This window comes from Pempheris klunzingeri, chromosome 21, assembly GCF_042242105.1.
Source record: "Pempheris klunzingeri isolate RE-2024b chromosome 21, fPemKlu1.hap1, whole genome shotgun sequence".
NCBI classification, from domain to species: domain Eukaryota; kingdom Metazoa; phylum Chordata; class Actinopteri; order Acropomatiformes; family Pempheridae; genus Pempheris; species Pempheris klunzingeri.
Genome location: NC_092032.1, coordinates 19363792 through 19385662, shown reverse-complemented (window position 1 = coordinate 19385662; position 21871 = coordinate 19363792). Strand labels below are relative to the sequence as shown.

General features: G+C 42.0%; 1 protein-coding gene across 1 annotated transcript in view; it reads left to right on the top strand.

The window, feature by feature from the left end:
- Positions 1-19975, top strand: part of LOC139221025 (vasoactive intestinal polypeptide receptor 2-like) — a 28307-nt gene extending 8332 nt beyond the window's left edge. Inside the window, exons 4-13 of the mRNA XM_070852928.1 lie at positions 3799-3896; positions 14012-14109; positions 15200-15338; positions 16043-16193; positions 17393-17453; positions 17786-17855; positions 17961-18052; positions 18628-18766; positions 19656-19697; positions 19802-19975. Of these exons, the coding sequence (XP_070709029.1) occupies positions 3799-3896; positions 14012-14109; positions 15200-15338; positions 16043-16193; positions 17393-17453; positions 17786-17855; positions 17961-18052; positions 18628-18766; positions 19656-19697; positions 19802-19975 (1064 nt within the window). The remainder of the gene's footprint in view (positions 1-3798; positions 3897-14011; positions 14110-15199; positions 15339-16042; positions 16194-17392; positions 17454-17785; positions 17856-17960; positions 18053-18627; positions 18767-19655; positions 19698-19801) is intronic.
- Positions 19976-21871: the final 1896 nt, after the last annotated feature.

Sequence of the window (21871 nt, the reverse complement as noted above, 5' to 3'; positions counted from 1 at the left end):
CGTTCTGCTTCATCCATCATGTCGATCGCCTCTCGTCCCCTCCAGCTTTGATCCCCTCCGTCCTCCGGCCTTTCATCCCTCCTCTTCCTCTTCTTCTCTGCTTCCTTTTCCTCTGTCTTGTTTCCTCCTTTCAGAAACGTCTCGTTGAGAGAAGATCAAGAGCACATAAGTAACGACTGAAGTTCGGCTCAAGTGGCTCAACAAATCGGTTTAAATCCAAAACAGCTGAAACGTGCCTTCGCCTGGTGGTTCTGTGGCCATTTTCTTTGGGATTTAAGTATGTTTTGACAAATAAAATGTTGTTTTCAGTGCATGTAAATGCCGATCTGAGCAGCGTTTATTATAGATATTAATAATTCATCTTGTCAAATAGATTTCTAGCTGCTGTCCAGACGGGGACTTTAACATCAACCAAAGTATAAGTTTGGTAGCGTTGATATTTTAGGGACACGCTGTGCAGATATGTTCAGTGTATTAAAGTCTTTTTAATGACAAACACTCATGAGGGCATTAAATTCCCAACCAGATGTGCAGTATGTCCCAGTGCAAGGAAAACCTTCCCTGTGGAGTTTCTTTTTTACTATAAACTTCCTGAAGGCATTTCCGTCCTCAAAAAAAAAAAAGCCAGATTTGCTTCAATGCTCTGAAAACTTGGTTGTTTACATCCATGTTTACTCGCTTGTTGTCTTCTTCGCTGCCTTTTGTTGGTGTTTCTCGGCGTGTTGGCGCCACCTATTGATCGGTGAAACCGTTATCATGTTTATCATGTTCATCAAGCAAAACGTGGAGCCCGTCATAACAAAATAGCTCCTTAACTTAAGTGTATTTGGCTGTAATGCCTGTACAACATGGGGTTTAAAAGTACGGTGGCCTTTAAGGGCCATGGTGCGGAGAAGAGAGATAATATTTAGATTTTCACAAGTTATAATGAAATAAAGTCTTAAAACATTTAGAAGAAAGTTAAAATATTTAAAAAGAACTTGAAAATCTTGTTTTTTTTCATGATTATATCGATTTGAACTAATTTATAGTATATTTAAAGAAATTAGTCTTGTTTTGTCGATACTAAAAGAGCAGGAATCTGGTTCTGATGTTAAAGCTGCTCCTCTCTCCCCCCTCTCCGCTTCTCTTCCACTTAATGAGTCTAATTATTCGACAACATCTGGGCTGGCCGACTCTCTCTGCCTCCGTCCGTCCGCAGCATCTGTCGGCGGCCCGGTTCATCCACAGGAAGCTTCAGCTCGGCCGGTTAAAGGATGAGGCGTGAAATCAGCAGAACGACGGCTGCTCAGCATCGCAGACCGAAACCAAGAGCATTAAATGTTCTACAACTCGGCTGGGAGAGTCTAGGGGGGAGAGAGGGGGGAGGAGAGAGGTGGGGAGAGGACAGGTAAAGAGGGAGAGACGGGGACTTTCTCATTTGTGAGAACAAGAGAGAGGAGAGAAGGGGGGAAGGGTGAGAGAGGGGAAGGCAGAGAGAGATAGAGACTGACAGGGAGGGAGAAAGGGGGAGGTAGAGAGACAGAGGGAGGGAGAGAGAGACAATAAGGAAGAGGAAAATAAAGAGATGGGGAGATGTAGAGAGAGAAAGAAAGAAAGGGAAGGGGAGAGGAGAGGTAAGAGAACAAGACAACCAGGGAGGGAGGATAGAAAGGGGGAGAGAGAAAAGAAAGAGAGATGGGGAGACATAGGGAGAGAGAAAGAGGGGGAGGCAGAGAGGGGGGGAGGACAGGGACTTTCTCATTGTGAGAACAGGGGGAGGAGAGAAGGGGGGAAGGGTGAGAGAGGGAGAGAGAAAGAGACAGACAGGGAGGGAGAAAGGGGGAGGTAGAGAGAAAAAGAGAGGGAGGGAGAAAATAAAGAGATGGGGAGACGTAGAGAGAGAAAGAAAGGGAGGGTGGGAGAGGAGAGGTAAAGAGGGAGAGACGGGGACTTTCTCATTTGTGAGAACAAGAGAGAGGAGAGAAGGGGGGAAGGGTGAGAGAGGGGAAGGCAGAGAGAGATAGAGACTGACAGGGAGGGAGAAAGGGGGAGGTAGAGAGACGGAGGGAGGGAGAGAGAGACAATAAGGAAGAGGAAAATAAAGAGATGGGGAGATGTAGAGAGAGAAAGAAAGAAAGGGAAGGGGAGAGGAGAGGTAAGAGAACAAGACAACCAGGGAGGGAGGGAGAAAGGGGGGAGGGAGACAGAGGGAGAGAGAAAAGAAAGAGATGGGGAGACATAGGGAGAGAGAAAGAGGGGGAGGCAGAGAGGGGGGGGGAGGACAGGGACTTTCTCATTGTGAGAACAAGAGAGAGGACAGGGGGAGGAGAGAAGGGGGGAAGGGAGAGAGAAAGGGGGAGGGAGAAAATAAAGAGATGGGGAGACGTAGAGAGAGAGAGAAAGAAAGGGAGGGTGGGAGAGGAGAGGTAAGGAGGGAGAGAGAGAGAGAGAGAGAACAAGACAGACAGGGAGGGAGGGAGAAAGGGGAGAGGGAAAGAAAGGGAATGGGGGAGAGAGAGAGGTAAGGAGGGAGAAAGAGAGAGAAGGAAAGAGAATCACTCAGGTGTTTATATGAAAATCAACCTGAGCTGTTGCCAGGCAACCAGCACCAGGAAGTCACTGTTCCTGGGCAAAAGAAAGAGTTTCAGTGTGCAGCTGGAGTTTGATTTATTTCTTTTAATTTGGGTGCAGTAAGCAGAGTCTCACCAGCAGGTCACCGGCTGATGTATCAGATTGTGCCTGCTGTGGTTTCTGGGGAGGAAATGAACATTTTGTACTTCATTCTGCTGATGAGTTTCACATCTACAAAACCCAGATGACTTGTAATATTTCAGATTTAATCTGAAGATGCGCTTTCACAAGAAACAATGTGTAGACAAAGACAAAAGGCACCTTTTCTTGGTAGATTGAGCCTGAATTAGTCATTTTTACTGTTTAGTTTATTGATATTAAATGCTGGACTGCAGCTCCTCCCTGCTTCCACGCTGCCTGCAGTTACATTCTGGCTGAATCTTCTACATATTTAATGTATTACTACTCAAATTTAAGTATAATTAGCATTACAAATACTGCAAGACTCTATGAGATACACTTTGTCTCTACATTGTTGAATATGACTCTAGTTAAAGGGATAGTTCAGACATTTTGAAGCGTGGTTGTTTGAGTCACTTATCCATATTCTCTCTTTCTCGTATTCTTTCGTTCTCTTCAACGCCACCAGACTCAATTGGAAAAAAACAGTAATTTTACGTCACAGAACACAGGAGTCGCTGGTCTACTCGCTGCCTCCATCGTTCACTCTGCTTGTGTTACTGTGTGAGTTTGGTGTTTTTAAATGGTGAGTTCAGATCCAAACGAACGTGCTAGCTCGTAGATTGAGGCAGCGATAGCACAACAAGCTGTGTGTTCAGTGAGCTAAAATTACTGTTTTTGTCAATGGAGTCTGGTGGCTTTGAACGGCTGCAGTTCCTCATACAAAAGCCTGTTTGACATCAATATAAATCAGTGCATACACTTACATACATGTTGATTTTCTATTTCTCCTTTTTAGGTTTACCTAAAGCGCACCAGTAACCATCTACTGTACTGGCTATGGAGAAGTGCCTCATACAACCCCACTTAAAAAAAAAAAAAAATCTGACCTATCCCTTTAAAACAGCAGATGGAGGCTTTGAAGCCATTGAAGTGTTTTTTGACTGCTTGTAACTGTGGTTTGTCCAATAAGACCAGAACCAGTTTTCAGCATTTTCTTCTCAAAGATCTGACGTTAGGTGTTGAGTGGATGATCAGGAGTGTTGCCCGTGTGTCTGCCTTCAGGTAACCTCAGCAGGAACTGCACAGAGGGAGGCTGGTCCGCCGTCTTCCCCGGCGTCGCCATCGCCTGCTGGTCGAACAACACCGATGAACCCAGCGAGGTGAGTTCAGCGTCTGTTCTCTGTCTGAATGGAGTTGTGTTTGGGCTCTGAGGCGCCGACTGAATATTTCTATCTGCAGATGCTCGCGTCTGCATACACGAAGGATACGAGAATAGCAACGTGTAGAAAACTACCCAGAATGCACCTGTTTGTTTCAGTGGCTACGAACATGTGGGTCAGGAACCAAAGGAGAGAAAACATGTTTATGTAGCACAAACTTTTGTTTTTTCAGTCATTTGTTTCTCATATTTGTTTATTTTTGAGAAACATGAGAGAGATTTATCCTCTTTAGGCCTCTAGAAAGGATTCAGATGAAACAACTGGAGATGTTTTAAGGAGAAATTGCTCTCTGGCGGTCGTAGGGAACTCGTCACAAGTGGACACAGCTACATTTTGAGAGAAACTAAAAAGGTTAAAGGAAAAACCCTGCTGTGTCGTGCAGGTGCTGCAGTTTCATTCTTTCATTTCCTTGAAAGAACGTCGTCATTTTGGATTAATTACGGGAAGAAACCAGGAGATTATTTGTTTTTATCAGCAGTTTTCGCCGTCCAGAGGAATTTCCTGGAAGGAACTAAAGCCTCATCTACTGACTTTCATTTTAAGGGAAACTTTGCTGATTTTCCAAAGCTTTTTTTTTTAATCTTTGAAGTGTGGGTAGTTTATGCAAATAAAGATGCTGCCTGCACCCAGAGATCCTCTTCATTTACCAGATAACATAAGATAAGATATTCCTTTATTAGTCCCAGTCTTGACACACTTTCCATAAAGACCAAACCACATTTTGAAGCTGGAATCAGACGTTCGGAGCTCCTCGTGTGTGTGTTTGTAATTTGCCTCTTGAATCTGTTATCTTTGTATTTAGTGTGTGAACTGGACAGTACTGTTGATATTTATCCTATTCATCTATTTTAAATCTTTAAAACGGCATTAAGGATGAAAGGAAGAAGTAAGAAACTTGTTTTTAGCCGCGCACTTGACAATAAAATGACTGGACTGGAGGTTAGAGGCGCAGTGCATTCTGGGTGTTGTAGGCTTTCTGTCTTTTGTGCAACGGGGAATCCCACAGTCCCTTTTCTCTGTTTCCTCTGGTCATGTAGACCAGCGGTAACATACTTCTTTAAACCGGAGGAAGCGTTTGTTTATCAGTGGAACAAAAACAATCTCACCTCAAGGCTCCATTTGGTAGCTGTGCTGGAGCTTTCAAGTCATATCACATGAGCTTCACCAGGATCTTTTGAGCCAACACAGATGAGGAAAAATAGAAAAATGAAAACCTAAACCTCCGATCACTTGATATAACTGAAACTGCTCCAGATGAAACTCTTATATTGACACTTTTTGACTGTTTCCACGGTCAAAAATGAACTTTGAAGCTCAGTTTTATTTCATTTTTGCAGAATCGCTAACTTGTATGCCATTTAAACCCACACAGAAAGACAAATTTCTGTTTTTTGCATGCTCCTGTGCACCGAATAAGACTGTGGTGAGACTTCATCCTCCTCAATTATGATGCAGTTTGTGTAAAAGAAGGTAACGCTGCGCCGCCAACTGTTTGGAATAAACAGGCAGTTTAAGACTGCTTGAAAAGTTATTGGTTTCCAAAAGCTGCTGTGAGCAGGGTTCATCAGCAGTCAAGTGTTGCGCAGCAGAGGAGAAAGTGCTCGACAGCTCAAATCAAAGACTTGATGCTCAGGCTGCAGCGTAGACACAGCAGAGGATCTTATCTCTGCTTTGACCCACTTAGTCTGACGGCAGGTAGCAAAACAACCGCAGACCCAGTTTCTGGCCGGTCTGATCTTAACAAGCCGACCACGCGCTAGTTTCAGGGCTGCAGATGCAAACATTGGTTCAGCAGATTTCTCCAAGTGATAACAAACAGGGTTTTTTTCTCTAGAAATTTGTAACATCAGATAACTTTGGGTGGCGGATATCAGCAGCAGGAGAGATCACAGTGTTCACAACCTTTCTCAGTGTGTGACGATTGTTTTTAGATATTTGAAGAAATCAAAACAACTCAATTTAAAGTGATTAACAAGCGACTGACACAAACTTAGGATGTTAAACCAGAACAACTATTACAGCAAAAAGTAGTAATTACATGAAAAATAAAATTTACAAAAGGGATTTTAGCAACATACTAAAATGTTAACAAAATAAAATACAATGAAAATTATATTTATAAAAACATTTAGATGAAATACAACAAAATAAATGAGAATAAATAAAATAAGTATAGTTATTAAAACCATAAAATTAGCATGAAGCCTTTATTGCAGATGAGGAAATGTGGCACAGACTCATTAGAGAACAGAAACATATATAGTGTTAAATCAGTTTTATTGAGCCAAATGAATTTGATTCAAACTTAATTTAAACCATCAGTTTGTGTCACACAGCTTCTCCTGATCAGTCGCCGCTCTCACGCTGCGCTGAAGCAAAAGGCCTGACTTCATGTGTTTATCTGTTCAAAGATGGACTCGCTGATGGAGAGGAAGGTCGTGGGCTGAGAGAGAGAGAGAGAGAGAGAGAGAGAGGAGATCAGATGTGAGGAGGGAGAGGAGGGAGAGGAGGGAGAGGAGGGAGAGCGCTGGGCTGACAGATCTCTGACCTCCCTCCGATCGCTCGGCTCTGCTCCTCTTTCTCTCCTCAGACCACCGTGAAATCGTCCTTTTCCTTCATCGTGTCCTCGCTGTGTTTGTGTTTGTTTCTGCGCTGTTAAGGGACCAGGACATTTAAAGGGTCAGTTCACCTAAATTACATTTATACTCACTTAACCCTGGTTGTATTGAGCCGTGCAGAAATGCTTTTTGGCTTGATTTTGTGCAGATCCTGCAGTGAATCTGTCCTATTCGACTTTTATTGGCCAACTATGTGAACACACACTTACATATCTGACTCACTGCTCTCCTGTACTGACACACAATCAGACAAAAAGAGCAACAAAGCTGAACAAATTAAACAAAGTAGACATTTATGCTCTATGTACAATATAAATATATATATATAAATATAATACGGAGTGATTACTGACTTGTTTTAACCCTTTCATACATGAATTCTGATAACCTCAGTCAGGAAGTGTTTTTATTCATCTTTAGGCTGAAAAACAAGATTTGAACCCAAATTTTATAAAGATATTTTTACATGTCCAGTAGATCTAGCTACGGATGCATGATGTTACAGTGGCCGGGAGGTGCAAAACAATTTTACAATACAAGAAACAAAGCTGGAGACAAATTTACATTTTAGAAAACATTTTTACAAATCAGAAAACAAAATGACATTGCCATAACACATTTACAAGTCCTGAGACAAATTTACATTTGAGAAAACAAATTTACAAGACGTGAAACACTTTTACAAATATAGAGACAAATTTACAAGTAACTTTTTCAACCAGAAAGGGAATGTACCGCGTTAATCGGCTTATATGTTCGCCACAAAACGGGCAAAAGACCTCTTGACTGCCGTCTGAATTTGTCTCAGGACTTGTAAATGTGTTATGGCAATGTCATTTTGTTTTCTGATTTGTAAAAATGTTTTCTAAAATGTAAATTTGTCTCCAGCTTTGTAAAAGTGTTTCTTGGATTGTAAAATTGTTTTGCACCTCCCGGCCACCGTATGATGTACACTTCAGTGGACATGTGATTAATCATGTTTCTAATCTAATTTCTGGACAATTTAGCAACTGCATGACTCCTTAGATGTTACTTGATGTCCCCATATTTTTCTTACCTGCAAGAGTTTCTTTTTATAGAAGGTTTGAACAGAGAACCATCTTGGTTTCAGTCTTGATGCAGCAGCTTCACTGTAGCGGCTGATGTGTAACTGTGCCATCAAAACTCATGCATGTACAAGAAAACATCTTCTGAAGAGCTGCACACTGTAGCCACCTCTCTGCATGAAAGGGTTAAGTTCATTTTATTGTCATCACTTCCATATTTAACATACTTATTTTAATCCTAGTAAGTAATTTTGGCGCCAAAACCAATCCAAACACGTGGACGACCATCTCCTAGCATTAAATACGGACATTACGCAGCTTCGCCTACTTGCTAGCTTGTGTCTGGACCCCATCGTTCCTCCAGACGGCGCTCTCATATTTAATTCTCAGTGGAAATCGACCTGTTCTGCAGTTTTGATGTGAGGACGTGCTGAAAACAAAAACATTTTGGATCCCAGCACTGCCAAAAAAACAGTCAAACATCAAACAGGAAACACATTGGAGGGGTTTTATCACATGGACTCAGTCGGCTATCTCTTTGTGCGGACCTGTGGCGAGACACCGGCTTAAACTCTCAGCTCCTCCAGCTGAGTTGAGGGGTTCAGCTGCTGGTCTCGGCGCTCGGCGCTCTCCGTAACCTTCCCATCGCCCCCCGAGGCGTCCTCTGTGATGCCATGGAGCTTATTCTCCGACCTTCCCAGTTATTGCTTGTAGTCACGGCTGCATTCCAGGACGCTTCGGTTTATACTGAGCTGGAAACGAGCGAGTGGCATCCAGGTTTAAGAGAATATCCGGAGCCATTATTGTGTCCACACTCTCCTCACGGGACAAAAGATCAGATCACAAGAGGTAGAAGGTGTTTTTTTTTTTTTGGTTGCAGAAGAAGCTCATTTATTTGTTTGCATGTTAATGAACATCAGAATAAAGAAACAACGTGGAAACAAACCTCAGTTAGCAAAGAAATGCTAATTTACATCCGTCGTCCCTCAGCAGGAAACAAAAACAGAACAAGATGTTAAAATACAAATAAAAGTCACATACAACATGTCAATATATACAATCACTATATATAAAATGTAAAATTAATACAATTAATTAACAAAATACAGAATAAACTTGAACTTCAGATGGTTAAAAATGGACTAAATCAGATATAGATGTGAAAATTCATATCTTATTAATCCTCTTGTACCAAATCAAACTGTCAGCGGTGGATTGTAATAGAATAGATTGACTTGAAGTACTGAAGTACTTATTTGAGGTATTTGTACTTTACCTGAGTGTTTTCGTCATTTCCTTCTTCTCCTCTTCTTCATTTGTCCAACAGCTTAAGTCTCTTTATGATGAATAAACTAAATGAGTTTGGATCAGCTGGAAAATGCATCAACACACAGCTAATGAAAAGTTTTTAGACTTTTTAGAGACGACGCTGCGAACACGTGATGATCTCATAGCCCATGATGCATTGCTGTGGAATAAACCACCCAACAGGATGTAAAGGAGTTAAAATGAGCTCAAACTTTAACATCCGCATCACTAAAATGACACAAGGCTCAAAAACGAAGCCTCCTTCTTCTTCTAGTCCCTCTTCTTCTCCTCCATCATCTTCATCATCATTATCATCATCTCCTTCTCTTCTTCATTGTTATTCTGGTCCTCCTCGTTATCAATCTCCTTCTTCTTCTTCTTCTTTGTGCTTTCTAGCCTCCTCCTCCACCGCCTCCTTCTACTTCTAGTTCTTCTTCCTCTTGTCCTCCTCCTCTTGTTCTTTTTCGTCTTCTTTGTCTTCCTTTCTTCCTCATCTTTGTTCTTCTCCTCCTCCTCCTCCTCCCTCTACTTTTAGTCCTTCTTCTTCTTATCCTCTTATTCTAGTCGTTCTTCTCCTTCATGTCCTCCTCCTCCTCATTCTTCTTTCTCGTCTTCATTGTCTGCTTCTTCTACTTTTTCCGTCTTTTCCTCTTTGTCTTTGTTCTTCTTCTTCTTCTCCTCCTTCTTCTTCTCCCTCTTCTCCACCAACGTCGTTACAAGCCGCTGTATTTAATTATAAGTTAAGGATCAGACTTTGTTTGACAGTTTCTTGTTTCCCGTGACAACAGACACAGAACAGATGTTGTTAGAAAAGACTAATTTCAGAATCAGATCAGTTTTGGTTTGATGTGCAGTTTGAGGTCACGACACCAGATTTATCACACAGAACGTGATTTAACACCACAGGAGACGTATTTCACACGTTGTGGCTCAGACGGAGACTTTGCTGTGGTTTAAAACTTGTTTTAATTTGTTTCAAGATCAATAAAATCAGATGCAGGAGGAGCGAATCATTTAGTTTTCTACTGGTTTTATTGTTCTTGTTTAAGTCTAAAATATAGAACTTAAAAAAACAGAAATGTAAATGATTATTGTAAATGTAGTTAAAGTAAAGAGTAAATAAAGGTAGTTTTAACACACACACACACACACACACACACAGCTGGCCTGTGATCCTCTCCAGAGCTCTCAGGTGTGGGATTCTCTTCACTTTGTTTCCTGTTGAAGAGACGAAGGTTTTCCATCTGGGAAACATTCAGAGAGCAGACGTCACTGCTGGCACACACACACACACACACACACACACACACACAGATACACACACACACAGATACAGGCGCTGATACACACAGATATACACAGAGATACACACAGACAGATACACACACACACACACACACACGCTGATACATACACACAGATACACAAAGAGACCTTTTAATACACGGAAACAGCCAATCACATTTTTATTGATTCCCTCAACGAGAAGCTTGTTTTCTGCTCCACTGAACTTCGTAAAAGAACAAACAGAACAGAGGAAATGCTGATAAATCTGAAAAGGACAAAAGTTGTTGCCATAAAGCAGCATTCAGACACAAGACAATTCAAAGTGCTTTACAAATAAATAAAAGATAATAAAAGCACAAGCAAATAAGTAGTTGAAGTGAAGAGAAGATGAATAAAAACACGTGGATTAAACTTATCTAGTGGTAAACAGTGCTGGTTTAAGGTCTGATTTAATTAGTGGTGCACCAGTTTAGCTCAGTTTTAGCTGAGAATGTAAATTTTGCGAGACAAGAGAGTCCCTGAACACATCGTTAGTCTTTTCTTCTTTACACAGCACATCTGTAAATACAACAAACCTCCGTCAGATGTCTGTGACACCCTGGAAAACCACGCAGAGACTTGTGTCGGGATCAGAAAATGTCTCCAAAGTGACCCGGCCCAACATAAAGGTTGAGGTGGAGCTAAATTTAACTATTTTCATTTACCGTTGGGTCGTTTTAATGTTCTTAACCTACAAAACATGTAGGTATGTATGTGTTTTATAAGTTAAACGTGTTTTGTGTAATGAAAAAATATCAGTTTATAGGGAACTCAAATTAGTTTTAAAGCAAACAAAGTTCCCCAGAAGCAAAGACGTCTCGCCATGAGCGGGAAGCCTCTAACTGAAGCTGACTTTCAGGCCAAATGTCGACCCTAAAACTGAGCCACATCTGGCAGTGGAGCTAATTAATTAGCAGCTGCAGCATTCAGGTGATGTAAACATTAACACGTCTCTAATTATAAACCAGTGATATGATAGATGTTAATCTGAAATGGGTCATTCTGCTTAATGACTGTATGAAGTATGTTCCTTTTATTTAAGGGACAGTCCGGCCCAATTAGGTTTGAAATGACTAAAAACTTTTGGAAATGCTTGTTTTATCCACTGACAGGATCAGAGTGTTATTCTAAATGTGTGACAGCATCATGGAAAGGATCCCTACAGAGAGAGACCTGGAAGATCCTTTTGGTTTAACCACAAACAGGCATTAAATCGCTCAAATTAAAACCACCAGACTCCATTGACAAAAACAGTAATTTTACATGGGAGTTGCAGGTGTAGTGCTGTGTTAATCATTTAGTTTGTTTGAGTTATTGTGTTACTTCAGTGATTTAAAGGATTAGTTTGGATCCACCATAATACTTGTGTAAAACACAATAACACAAACAAACTAACCAATTGAGGCAGCAGCAGACCAGCCTCTCCCTTGTTATGTGAGGTAAAATTACTGTTTTTGTGAATGGAGTCTGGTGTGTGTGCAGAGAGCGATGTAACGGCTGTTTGTGGTTAAACCAAAAGGATCTTCCAGGTCTCTCTCTGTAGGGATCCTTTCCATGATGCTGTCACACATGACAATCTGAGCCTTTAGTGGCATAAACAGGCACTTTTAGTGGACGCCTGTCAGTCATTTAATACCTAAAATATGTAAAACAGGGCTCAGATTTAAAAGTATTAAAGTAATTTTCAATGCAGGTCTTTTTCTTGTTGTTGTTGTTGATTCTGCTGCTTTTTCTTATGTAAAAAAAAAAAGAACATCTGAAATCATATGGCCTTAAATCTACATAAACTGTATTTTGCCCAAATGGAGCGTTGCAAATAAAACAGCTGGTCGTGTTCTTCATGCTCCTCTGGTCTCCGTCCTGATTTTAAACCTCCGCTCGGCACACAGGAGCAGGAGATGGAGACGGTCCGCTCGTCCTAAAGTTCAGCCTGGCTTTAGCTGTCTGGTGTCAGAGAGGAAGACGGAAGACGGGCAGAACGAGCCAGAGTTTACAGACGGAGATATGTTTGGACATAGAAGGCAGTGTGGCTGCATCAGACCAGAGCCAGCAGGTCATCAGCTCCCAGCCAGAAGGCCTGAGAATCAAACTCAGGAATGAGACGCTGATGCCAGGCTGCGACTGCCTGTGTATCCTCACATATTTGTCTGTGTACGCGGGTATTTACAGTACACAGAGTACTGAAGCCCTTTACTTCAGTAAATACAGTAACGCTACAACGGAAAAATACTCCTGCAGGTAAATTCTGTAGAGGAGTCATCACACCACACACAGAGACACTCCTCCTCCTGCAGCAGATTCAGTTTGAACGCCTGAATTATTGTGCATAATTAATGTTTAACCACATCTTCAGGGGCTTGAAGGTAAAGAAGGTTAAGTCAAAACTGGCTGAGCGTTAATATGCATGGACAAGATAAAATAATGAAAACCCCCAAATTTGAAAAGAAGAAAAGAAAAGATGAAAAAGATGGATGCAATGTAGAGAGAGAAGAAGGCAAAAAGCATAAAGGAAAGAAGGAGGTGAATAAGGAAAACAAAGTAGGACAGGAAAGAGAGGAGGGAATAAGGATGAAAAGTAGGAAGAGAATAAGGAATTAAAGCCGCAAAGAGGAATTAAAAAGAGAAATAAAGATGGAAACGAGGAGCAATAAAAGGAAAGGAGGTGAGAAATATGGAAAAACGTGGACTAGGAAACAAAACAAAGGAACAAGGAAAGGAGAGAAGGAGGAAGTAAGTAAGTGGGACGGATAAAGAAATGGAACTCTTCAGGTAAAATATGATGATATAATCTATCGTGCTGAAGTAGCAGCTGCAGAAGATGAAGGTGTGTGTGTGTGTGTAGAAGTACAAACGTGCACGTTTAAGGTTCTTTGTTCCACGTATGGATCTGTTGTGTGTGTGTGTGTGTGTTTAACAGAACAAGACTTTAGTGTGTGTGTGTGTGTGTGTGTGTGTGTGTGTGTGTCAGTGCCTGGCGTTCATTGCTCTCTCTCATCATGTATAAACAACATTCCCCATGTCTGACACACCATCTGGCCATTAACCGGACAGTCACACACACACACACACACACACACGGGCAGTAATAGACAGCTGTGTGAGTGTGTGTATGTGTGTGTGTGTGTGTGTGTGTGTGTGTGCTGGTTTGAAATGGACCAGATTCTCTGCTCTTATTGTGAAAGGTGGCTGGTGTGAGAAAACTTTTTTTTGTCCCTTTGGCAGCGATCACATGTTATTTTTTAAAAAAAAAGGGATTAAAGTTTTCTTGTTTCTGGTGTTCTCGTCCGCCATCGGCTCCCTAAATGACCACACAAGGCTCCCGAACAGCTTTGTTTGCTTGTTGGAGGAGTAAACAATGATTATTCACGCAGTGGTGTCTTTATTTAATAAGCTGATAGACAGATAATAGAGCGCAGCGCCTCCTAGTGGCCGTAAAAAACACAACTAGAAGCACATTTATGGTACATTAAACACACTTTCTTCTTCTCTCCACTACATCTATCTGACAGCTGCAGTATTTGGCAGATTAATTTCTCTTTAAACTTTATTTTACCTGGAATATTCCCACTGAGATCCACCGAATAAAGACCGAGTATTAAAACAATAAGTGATTAAATCAAGTCAAGGAATGAAAATGATTTCGCTTTGTTGGTTTGGACACGATAACGGACTCACACACATTTAGTATCAGGTGGTTATTCTGCCGTGTTGCTGTTCCTCCACGTTCAGCGTGTGTTTTCTGTGTCTGTGTGTCCAGCTGGTCTTCTACAGGGTGGTGAAGATAATGACCACTCTGGGCCACAGCCTGTCGCTCATCACCCTGCTCACCAGCACCGTCATCCTCTGTTTGTTCAGGTAAACACACACACACACACACACACACACACACTCGTCCGTCCACACCAGTTAAACCAGTGAGACAGAACCTCTCAAGGTGCTTTCACACAATGTTTAACCCAGAAAAGTGAAAAGTGACACTTAACTCTGGAAGAACTGTTGAGGTGAAAAACAAAACCTCCTTTTTTAAGCCTTCATACGTTTGTTTTTTAAAATTTTATTTCTATTTACATATTTATTACTTACTTCTGTCATTACTGTGCCACACCAGTTACCACAGCACCTCAATATTGTATTAATAATATATATATATCTTCTGTATTTTATCTTTTGCAACATGTCTTATGTTTCTTTCTACTTGTACTTGCGAGTTTCTCTCATATGCTGCATGTCTCCTCAAAGAGTGTGAGACAATGCTTGAGCTTTGAAAGCAAAACCAAGTACTTCTATTTTATTTCATATAGGACCTCTATTTTCTATATTTCATTTATTATTTGATATTTATCTTGGCTTAAACGGGACCTGAGAACGACAATATGACAAATAAAGTTCCTTGAATCCTTGAATCCAAAAAAAAAAAACCCCAAACTGCCAGCTGTCCCTAGCAGGTAATATTACATCTGAGCTTTCTCATATTTAATTTGAAGAATATCAGCTTTTGCTATCAAACAGAAGATTTCGAGTCCTGAACAGAGTGTTGGACTCTTTTGCACTATTGTTGTTGTCTGGTTAAGTGTTTATATTGCAGGCGACTGCTTCTCTGTCACTGCTGTGCACATGACAAATGACCAGCTTTAAGTCGAACTAAGACTCACCCTGAAATAGTCAGGAAATCGAAGGATCGCTCAGGATATATAATATAAACCTACGTATACACTTCATGAGTGTTTCCTAACACACAGAGCGCTCAGGGGGATAAAACAGTATGTTGTAGAAATGTGTGCAACTCTGTCTGGATCAACTCCAGCTGCTATCAGCATGTTTAGATACCACATCCCTCACTGGATTCACACCCCGACACCCACTGTAAACACACTTCTCCACATTCTTCTGTCCGTCCGTCTGTGTGTGTGTGTGTGTGTGTGTGTGTGTGTGTGTGTGCATGCAGGAGGCTCCACTGCACGAGGAACTACATCCATCTGAACTTGTTTGTGTCGTTCATCCTGCGAGCCGTGGCCGTGCTGGTCAAAGACGCACTGCTCTTCTCGGACGTCGAGGACGCAGACTGCAGCACGCAGCCCTCGCTGGTAGCTTTGCACATGGACACACACACACACACACACACACACACACACACACACACACACTTTACTCATGTTTCCACTTATAATGTGATGATTTGCTTAATATGATACTCAAGATTGAAGACTTATTTGAAATTCTTTGGCTTTGAGGCTGAAGGATAAAAGAGGAAATAAAGGAACAACACACACACAAACATATATATATAATATATATGTAAGTCATATAATAGTAAAAAAATGTAGACATGTTCATACACACAGATGTAAATGTGTATTTTTCATCGACTGTATAAAGGAAGTGGACGTAGCCGGTGTGGACCGACATTTTGAAGCCTCCAGTTTAGCCTATTCAAAATCGCCATCTTGCTTTTGGAGCCACAGCTTCCACTTCTGATTGGTTATGTTTAGGTATGACCTGCCTCTGATTGGTCAGTCAGCAGGTAGCCCCGCCCTAAAGCCCCTCCCCCTCTTCTTCTTGGACTGTAAACTAGCGACTGAGAGCAGAAACTCAACTCGCAAATATAATTTTCTTTTTTATTCTTTCCCTCTACTTTTATATGCATTTTTAAGGTTTCAGATCTGTAAAAGAACCACAGGAATCTGAACAAAGACATTTATTTCAAAACACTGTAGATTCACTCTTATTCAGATGTCTTTTACTAAATGTCTCCACTACATGTACGTGACACAGCGTGCTGTTGTTGCAGGTGGGCTGTAAGGCCACTCTGGTGTTCTTCAACTACTTCATCATGGCCAACTTCTTCTGGCTGCTGGTGGAGGGTCTCTACCTGCACACGCTGCTGCTCGTCATCCACAGCTACTCCACCTGCCTCTCCACCTACATGCTCATCGGCTGGGGTAGGCGGCACCAGGAGCGTGATTTGAATGCTTGGAAGTTATCCACCAATAGATGCAAGATGTTTATTTGTCATGTGCACAGTGAAAAACACGGTAGCACTGAGCAATGAAAATCTTACTTTGTAAATTATAAATATTAAAAAGAACAAGTACAGAAAAATGTACAGAAAAATAATTTAAGAAGAAAAAAAGAAACAAACAGTGTATTAGAGTTTGATTGCAGATCACCAGTGCAATGCAAAGATAGTGCAAATATAAGGTGCAAAGATGGAATATTCAAGATATTCAAAATATTCAAGTAAAGTCTGAAAGTAAAGTAAAGTATCCTGCAATACATGCCAAGCACTTTCATGTTTTCTTTAAGAATAGACACATTTACAGAATTAGGACTGTATTTTCATTCATGCTGCTGAGAAAATTAAAGTTGCTGTATGTAGAAATTGTGAATTTCTGACTTTGCAGCATACTAAGCTACACACTGCACGTGCCACGATGTCTGTAACGAACAATTTATTTGAAAAGAGGAGGCAGAAAAAGAGATTTAGCCGTTTCTTTAATGTTATAAGTTGTTTAATTGTAAATATGTGCTTCAATGACGATAACTGGAGTAGTAGTCCGCTTGTCGTTCCAAATCAGAGTGACCGTCCTGCGTCCTGCGTCCTCCCGTCGTCAAACTTGCCAAACTGCCAAGTACTTAAATCCGAACTTGGCTCGAGTTGTTTATGTCTTAACTGACCGCACTCAGCGACAACACTGACTAGACATTCACATAAAATGCGGCAAAGCTTCCTGCTAAAACTTGCCTCTGAGGACCGAACCTGTTGACGTCTAGTGTCTGACAGACAGACAGACAGACAGACAGACAGACAGACAGACAGACAGACATGACACACTGTCTGCTGGTGAAGTGGACCAGATTATTTCATGAAAGGTCACTTTGTAAACAGTCTCCCCGGCCTCTGTGTTCGCTCACCGCCGTGTGACACCTCCTTCCACCATCCATCACTGCACCAACACTTCCTCCCTAATGCATCAACACTCAGCTCCAGCTGTTTAATGTACACGTGTGTGTGTGTGTGTGTGTGTGTGTGTAGATGTGATATTTCCTGCGTGCCACCTCTCGAGGATGTTCTGTGTCTGGCAGACTGAGGATCTAAACACACTCTGTCTTTCTCTCTCTCTCTCACACTGTCTCTCAGGAATCCCTTTTGTTTTCATGGTTGCGTGGATCATATGTCGGATACACCTGGAGGACACAAGGTGAGTCCTGCTCTGACTGCCTGTCGGCCTCTCGTGGCCTCTACCTGCCCTGCAGCCAGGATGGTGAAAAACAAGATAAATAGAATGAGATATAATGACATGAAATCACATTAGATTTGTGTGTTAAATACAGAAAAAGTCTCTCAGCTCTCAGGTGATTCAAATACTTACATGTTTCTCTAGTGATTAAGACGACGTTTGAACCAGGTGGTCCTCCATCACTCTGCAAATTAAAAGGATAAGGTTTGTGGTGTTGAAGCAGCTTGGCAGTGGAGCCAGCTCTGGTTTTAAAATACACTAAAAACTATAAAAAATAATTTTCTTATTTTCAGGTGTTGGGAGATGAATGAGAACCCCGTCCCCAACCGACTGATCAACTGGCCAATCATTGCGTCTGTCATTGTGAGTTCTGCACCAACACTTCACCGCAAAAGTCTCCAAACAGATGTCGTTTTAGTGATTTCACGGTTTCTGCTTCTGTCTTCCTGCTTTGTGTTTCCTCACCAGATCAACTTCCTCCTGTTCATCAGCATCATCCGCATCCTGGTGCAGAAGCTGCGCTGCAGCGATGTCGGGGGAAATGAGCAGTCACAGTACAGGTGCACCCCCACGACACCAGCACACACAGCGTTTGACCTCTGACCTTTTATTGATTGATTTATACTTTTTACGAGGGCTTTCAGGTGACCTGATGCACCGTCCGGCCGCCATATTTTAGATCCTAAGCACTTTAGGCAAACCAGAAACAGATGGTTGTGTTTATGAACTTAAAAGCCCATATAGTGCACACTATAAATACAGCCAATGAAAAGTGCTGCTCAAAAACAGAAGCATTTGATAGATAAGTTTAGGCTTGGTAGGTCGTCCTTGTCTCTCATTGGCCGGACGAGTACAGAAACGTCACCCTCGATCATGCACCATCTCCTCCAGTGTCTTCTCTCTTTTCTTGTTTCGCTCTAATTTAATTCAAAAATAAAACATTTATCAGCTCCAACTCCAACATTATCCACTCGGTTTCAGTCCATGCTGCTCAGCTGGAAGGAACTCAGTGGCAGAGAAACCTCCCGACAGCATGTTAATGCTCACAGCAGTGTAACAGAAATATGAATGTGTGTATTGAGTGTGTGATTTTGTCTGTGGGTCCCTGATTTCTGTCTGTCCGTCTGTTCTCTAGACGTCTGGCTAAGTCCACCCTGCTGTTGATCCCTCTGTTCGGCGTGAACTACGTGGTGTTCGTCTACCTGATGGAGCCGGCCGACAAAAGCATGAACCACATCAAGATCTTCTTTGAACTCGGCCTCGGATCCTTCCAGGTAACATACGACAGGTCTCACTACATTCTTGTGCGATGGCAGGGTTGTGGCTGCGCTGTTTTAGAGTTAGTTAGTCAAAGAGTTAGTTTGGATCTGAAACTAACAAGTCACAGCAGCTGGACCAGTAACTCCTGTGTTCTGCAAGGTAAAAATTAGTGGTTTTTTCAATGGAGTCTGGTGGCTTTGAAAAGAGCGATATATATCAGCTGTTTCTGGTGAATCCAAAAGGATCTTCCAGGTCCGTCTCTGCAGGGATCCTTTCTATAATGTTGTCAGACACTTCAAACAACAATCTGAGCCTGGACCACTTCTAAAACTTTTTGTACATACCAGTCATTTAGACACCAAAGTATATAAAAATAGGGCCCCGGTTTAAAAGTACCAGATTTAAGGTAAAGAGTGTTAAAGCAATAATCAAAATCCTCAATTTGTGATCAATGTGGTTTTGAAAATAATTGTTTGGAAGGTAAGAAAAGACTGAAAGAAAGTGTCACTCTAAAAGCAGGAAGAAGAGACGTTCAGCAGGATGAAAAGAATGAATGAAAGATGAAAAGTTGGAGAAAAGGAAAGAAGGATGAGATGTAGGCTGATGTGCAATTATCATTTAAATAGAACTTAATTTGTTATTTCGTTTGTGTCTTCATCTCCTTAAAACTTTGGGGATTTGACACAGTTTTAGACTAAAACTTGACTTTAGAGCTAAACTGAAGTTCAGCTGCTGAATTTCTAAAAGTGTAGATGCCCTCTAACGTGTTAAAAAGAGAAAAAAGCCTCAAAATATGCAGCTAATTGCATTAACTTCAAAGTCAATGCTGCCTAATGTTGGTGCAGTATGTGTCTGGATGATGCTTCATCAGTGTGTGTGTGTGTGTGTGTGTGTGTGTTTCAGGGTCTAATTGTGGCTGTCCTCTATTGTTTCCTCAACAGCGAGGTGAGTCTGCACACACACACTCTCACACAGGTTTCCAGCCCTAATTCTGATCTGTACATCAAAGTCAACAGGAGCTAAACTCGGCTTGGTTTGTGTGCGCAAAGGTCCAGAGCGAGCTGAGGAGGACGTGGAGGAGTGTGTCTCTCAAGCGCTACGTGGGGCGGGACTACAGGCTGCACGCCATGTCAGTCAGCCGGAACGGCACCGAAAACTCTGCTCACTTTCCCAGGAACTCCCGCGCCCAGTCCATCCTGCAGACTGAGACCACGATGCTCTGACCGGGGTCTGTTTTTGTAGACTTCCAGAACCGATGATGACTCAGGGCGCAGAAACAGCCAAAAAAATACCACCTTCATGAACACGGGGTTCGCTCCTGCTGGGACTGAACCTGTGACCTGTGGAGGCTCCTCGGGTGGAGGCTCCTCGGGTGGAGGCTCCTCGGGTGGAGGCTCCTCGGGTGGAGGCTCCTCGGGTGGAGGCTCCTCGGGTGGAGGCTCCTCGGATGGAGGCTCCTCGGGCGGAGGACGCCTCGTCGGACTGTGGGAACATCTTTAGCATCGCTGTCCTCACAGTCCTCAACTCTTTTTCACTTCATGACACACATGAATCAGTGCCTGCTGAAATCACACACTCCCACGTCGCCTCGTTGAATTTCAGCTCTTCCTTCCATATGAACAAACATTACATCACCTCTGTTGACGGCACTGCAAAACAACAAACCTCTGCTGTGCTTGCTGTTGTTAGCGAGTTGATAACAAAACATTAGGCTGAAACCTTCGCATGCAAACACAGGAGCAACTTGTGCACAGATAGAAGTGGTGACTTTAATGATTTAATGAGATAAAAAAAAAGAATAAAACAGTGAAAGATTACAGGGTCCACCACTGCTGATATGTGGTGCAGCCATCAGGCTGCGCTTGGCGAGGTTTTTCTGGCTGTCCGAGTCTGAAATGTGACTTTTTTGACTTATGACACCATTAAGCTGCCAGCTGAGTGTATCATCTGCAACGATTAACTTTAATATTAAGTTTTAGTCTCGTGTCGGCATATGCATTTTATACAGGTACATGTTTTTATTATTATTATTATCTTGTTTTGGAAGGAAACAACATTTACTGCAAGGAATTTATGTATTAGAGAGATAAAGTTAGAAGAATGACAACATGCGGTGAAGGGTCACTGATTTAGACAATCATGAGTTTATCATTATTTTTACATCATAATGGGTCCAATGAATCAGACCTGACGCCACGTTTATTCAATGTTAGCTAAGTCCACATGAACAAACACCTGTTCACACAAGCACATTTTAAAAAAATGTCCAATGCAACTGGAGCATCGAACCAAGAATGAGAGGAATCTCCCCTCGTCTGCTAAACAGTAGAGCGCACATGCAGCTTTTCACGACAACACTGACGAGCAGGCTCATTACAGTTGTCTTGCTCTTTGACCTGCAAGCGAAGCAGCAACAACCAAAGTCGTCCACCAACTGGAGGCCGGCTCTCCGGTGATGCTGGAGCCACTTTCGATGCCTGTTTTCATGAATATAGCGGAAGAGTAACTGTACGTTTATGTGTCAACACATAAAAAGCTCTTATGGCGAAGAAATGTCCCTTTATGATGATGGCAGGCCAAAGACTCTTCACCTCTAAAGGAAATGTCAGCTTGTCTGTGTTCCTAGTTTTTACGGTGTGTCCGTCTATAATGGCACTATTTGACCTCTGCCAGCAGCTTTTTGACTCAGATTGGCACCAGAAGAGAATCAGAAATGACAAAACCACTTGTGATGAGCGAGAGAGGTGTGGAAATGGTGAGCAAATGCTGCTTTGTCTGCAGACTACTGCCACCTGCTGTTATCAGTGTGTTCAAGTGCAACTCATTGGAGTAGAATCACAATCAGTCGGCCTTCGTTGCCACTAGTTTGGTGTGTCAGGGCTGTGTGTGTGTGTGTGTGTGGATGACCCAAACGTTTACTTTACATTTTATAAAATTACCTGTGTACGTGTGGAGCAGCTTTAGCTTTAACATTAACTAACAGCTCGCAGTTAAATATTCATGTTTGAGGTTTCCACTCTTTTTGTTTTATGACCCCTTTAAAAAATTAAGCTGCTTGGTTTCATCGTCTTACCAGCTGTGACCAGTTAAACCAAAGATTTTAGTGCTTGTTACGATAT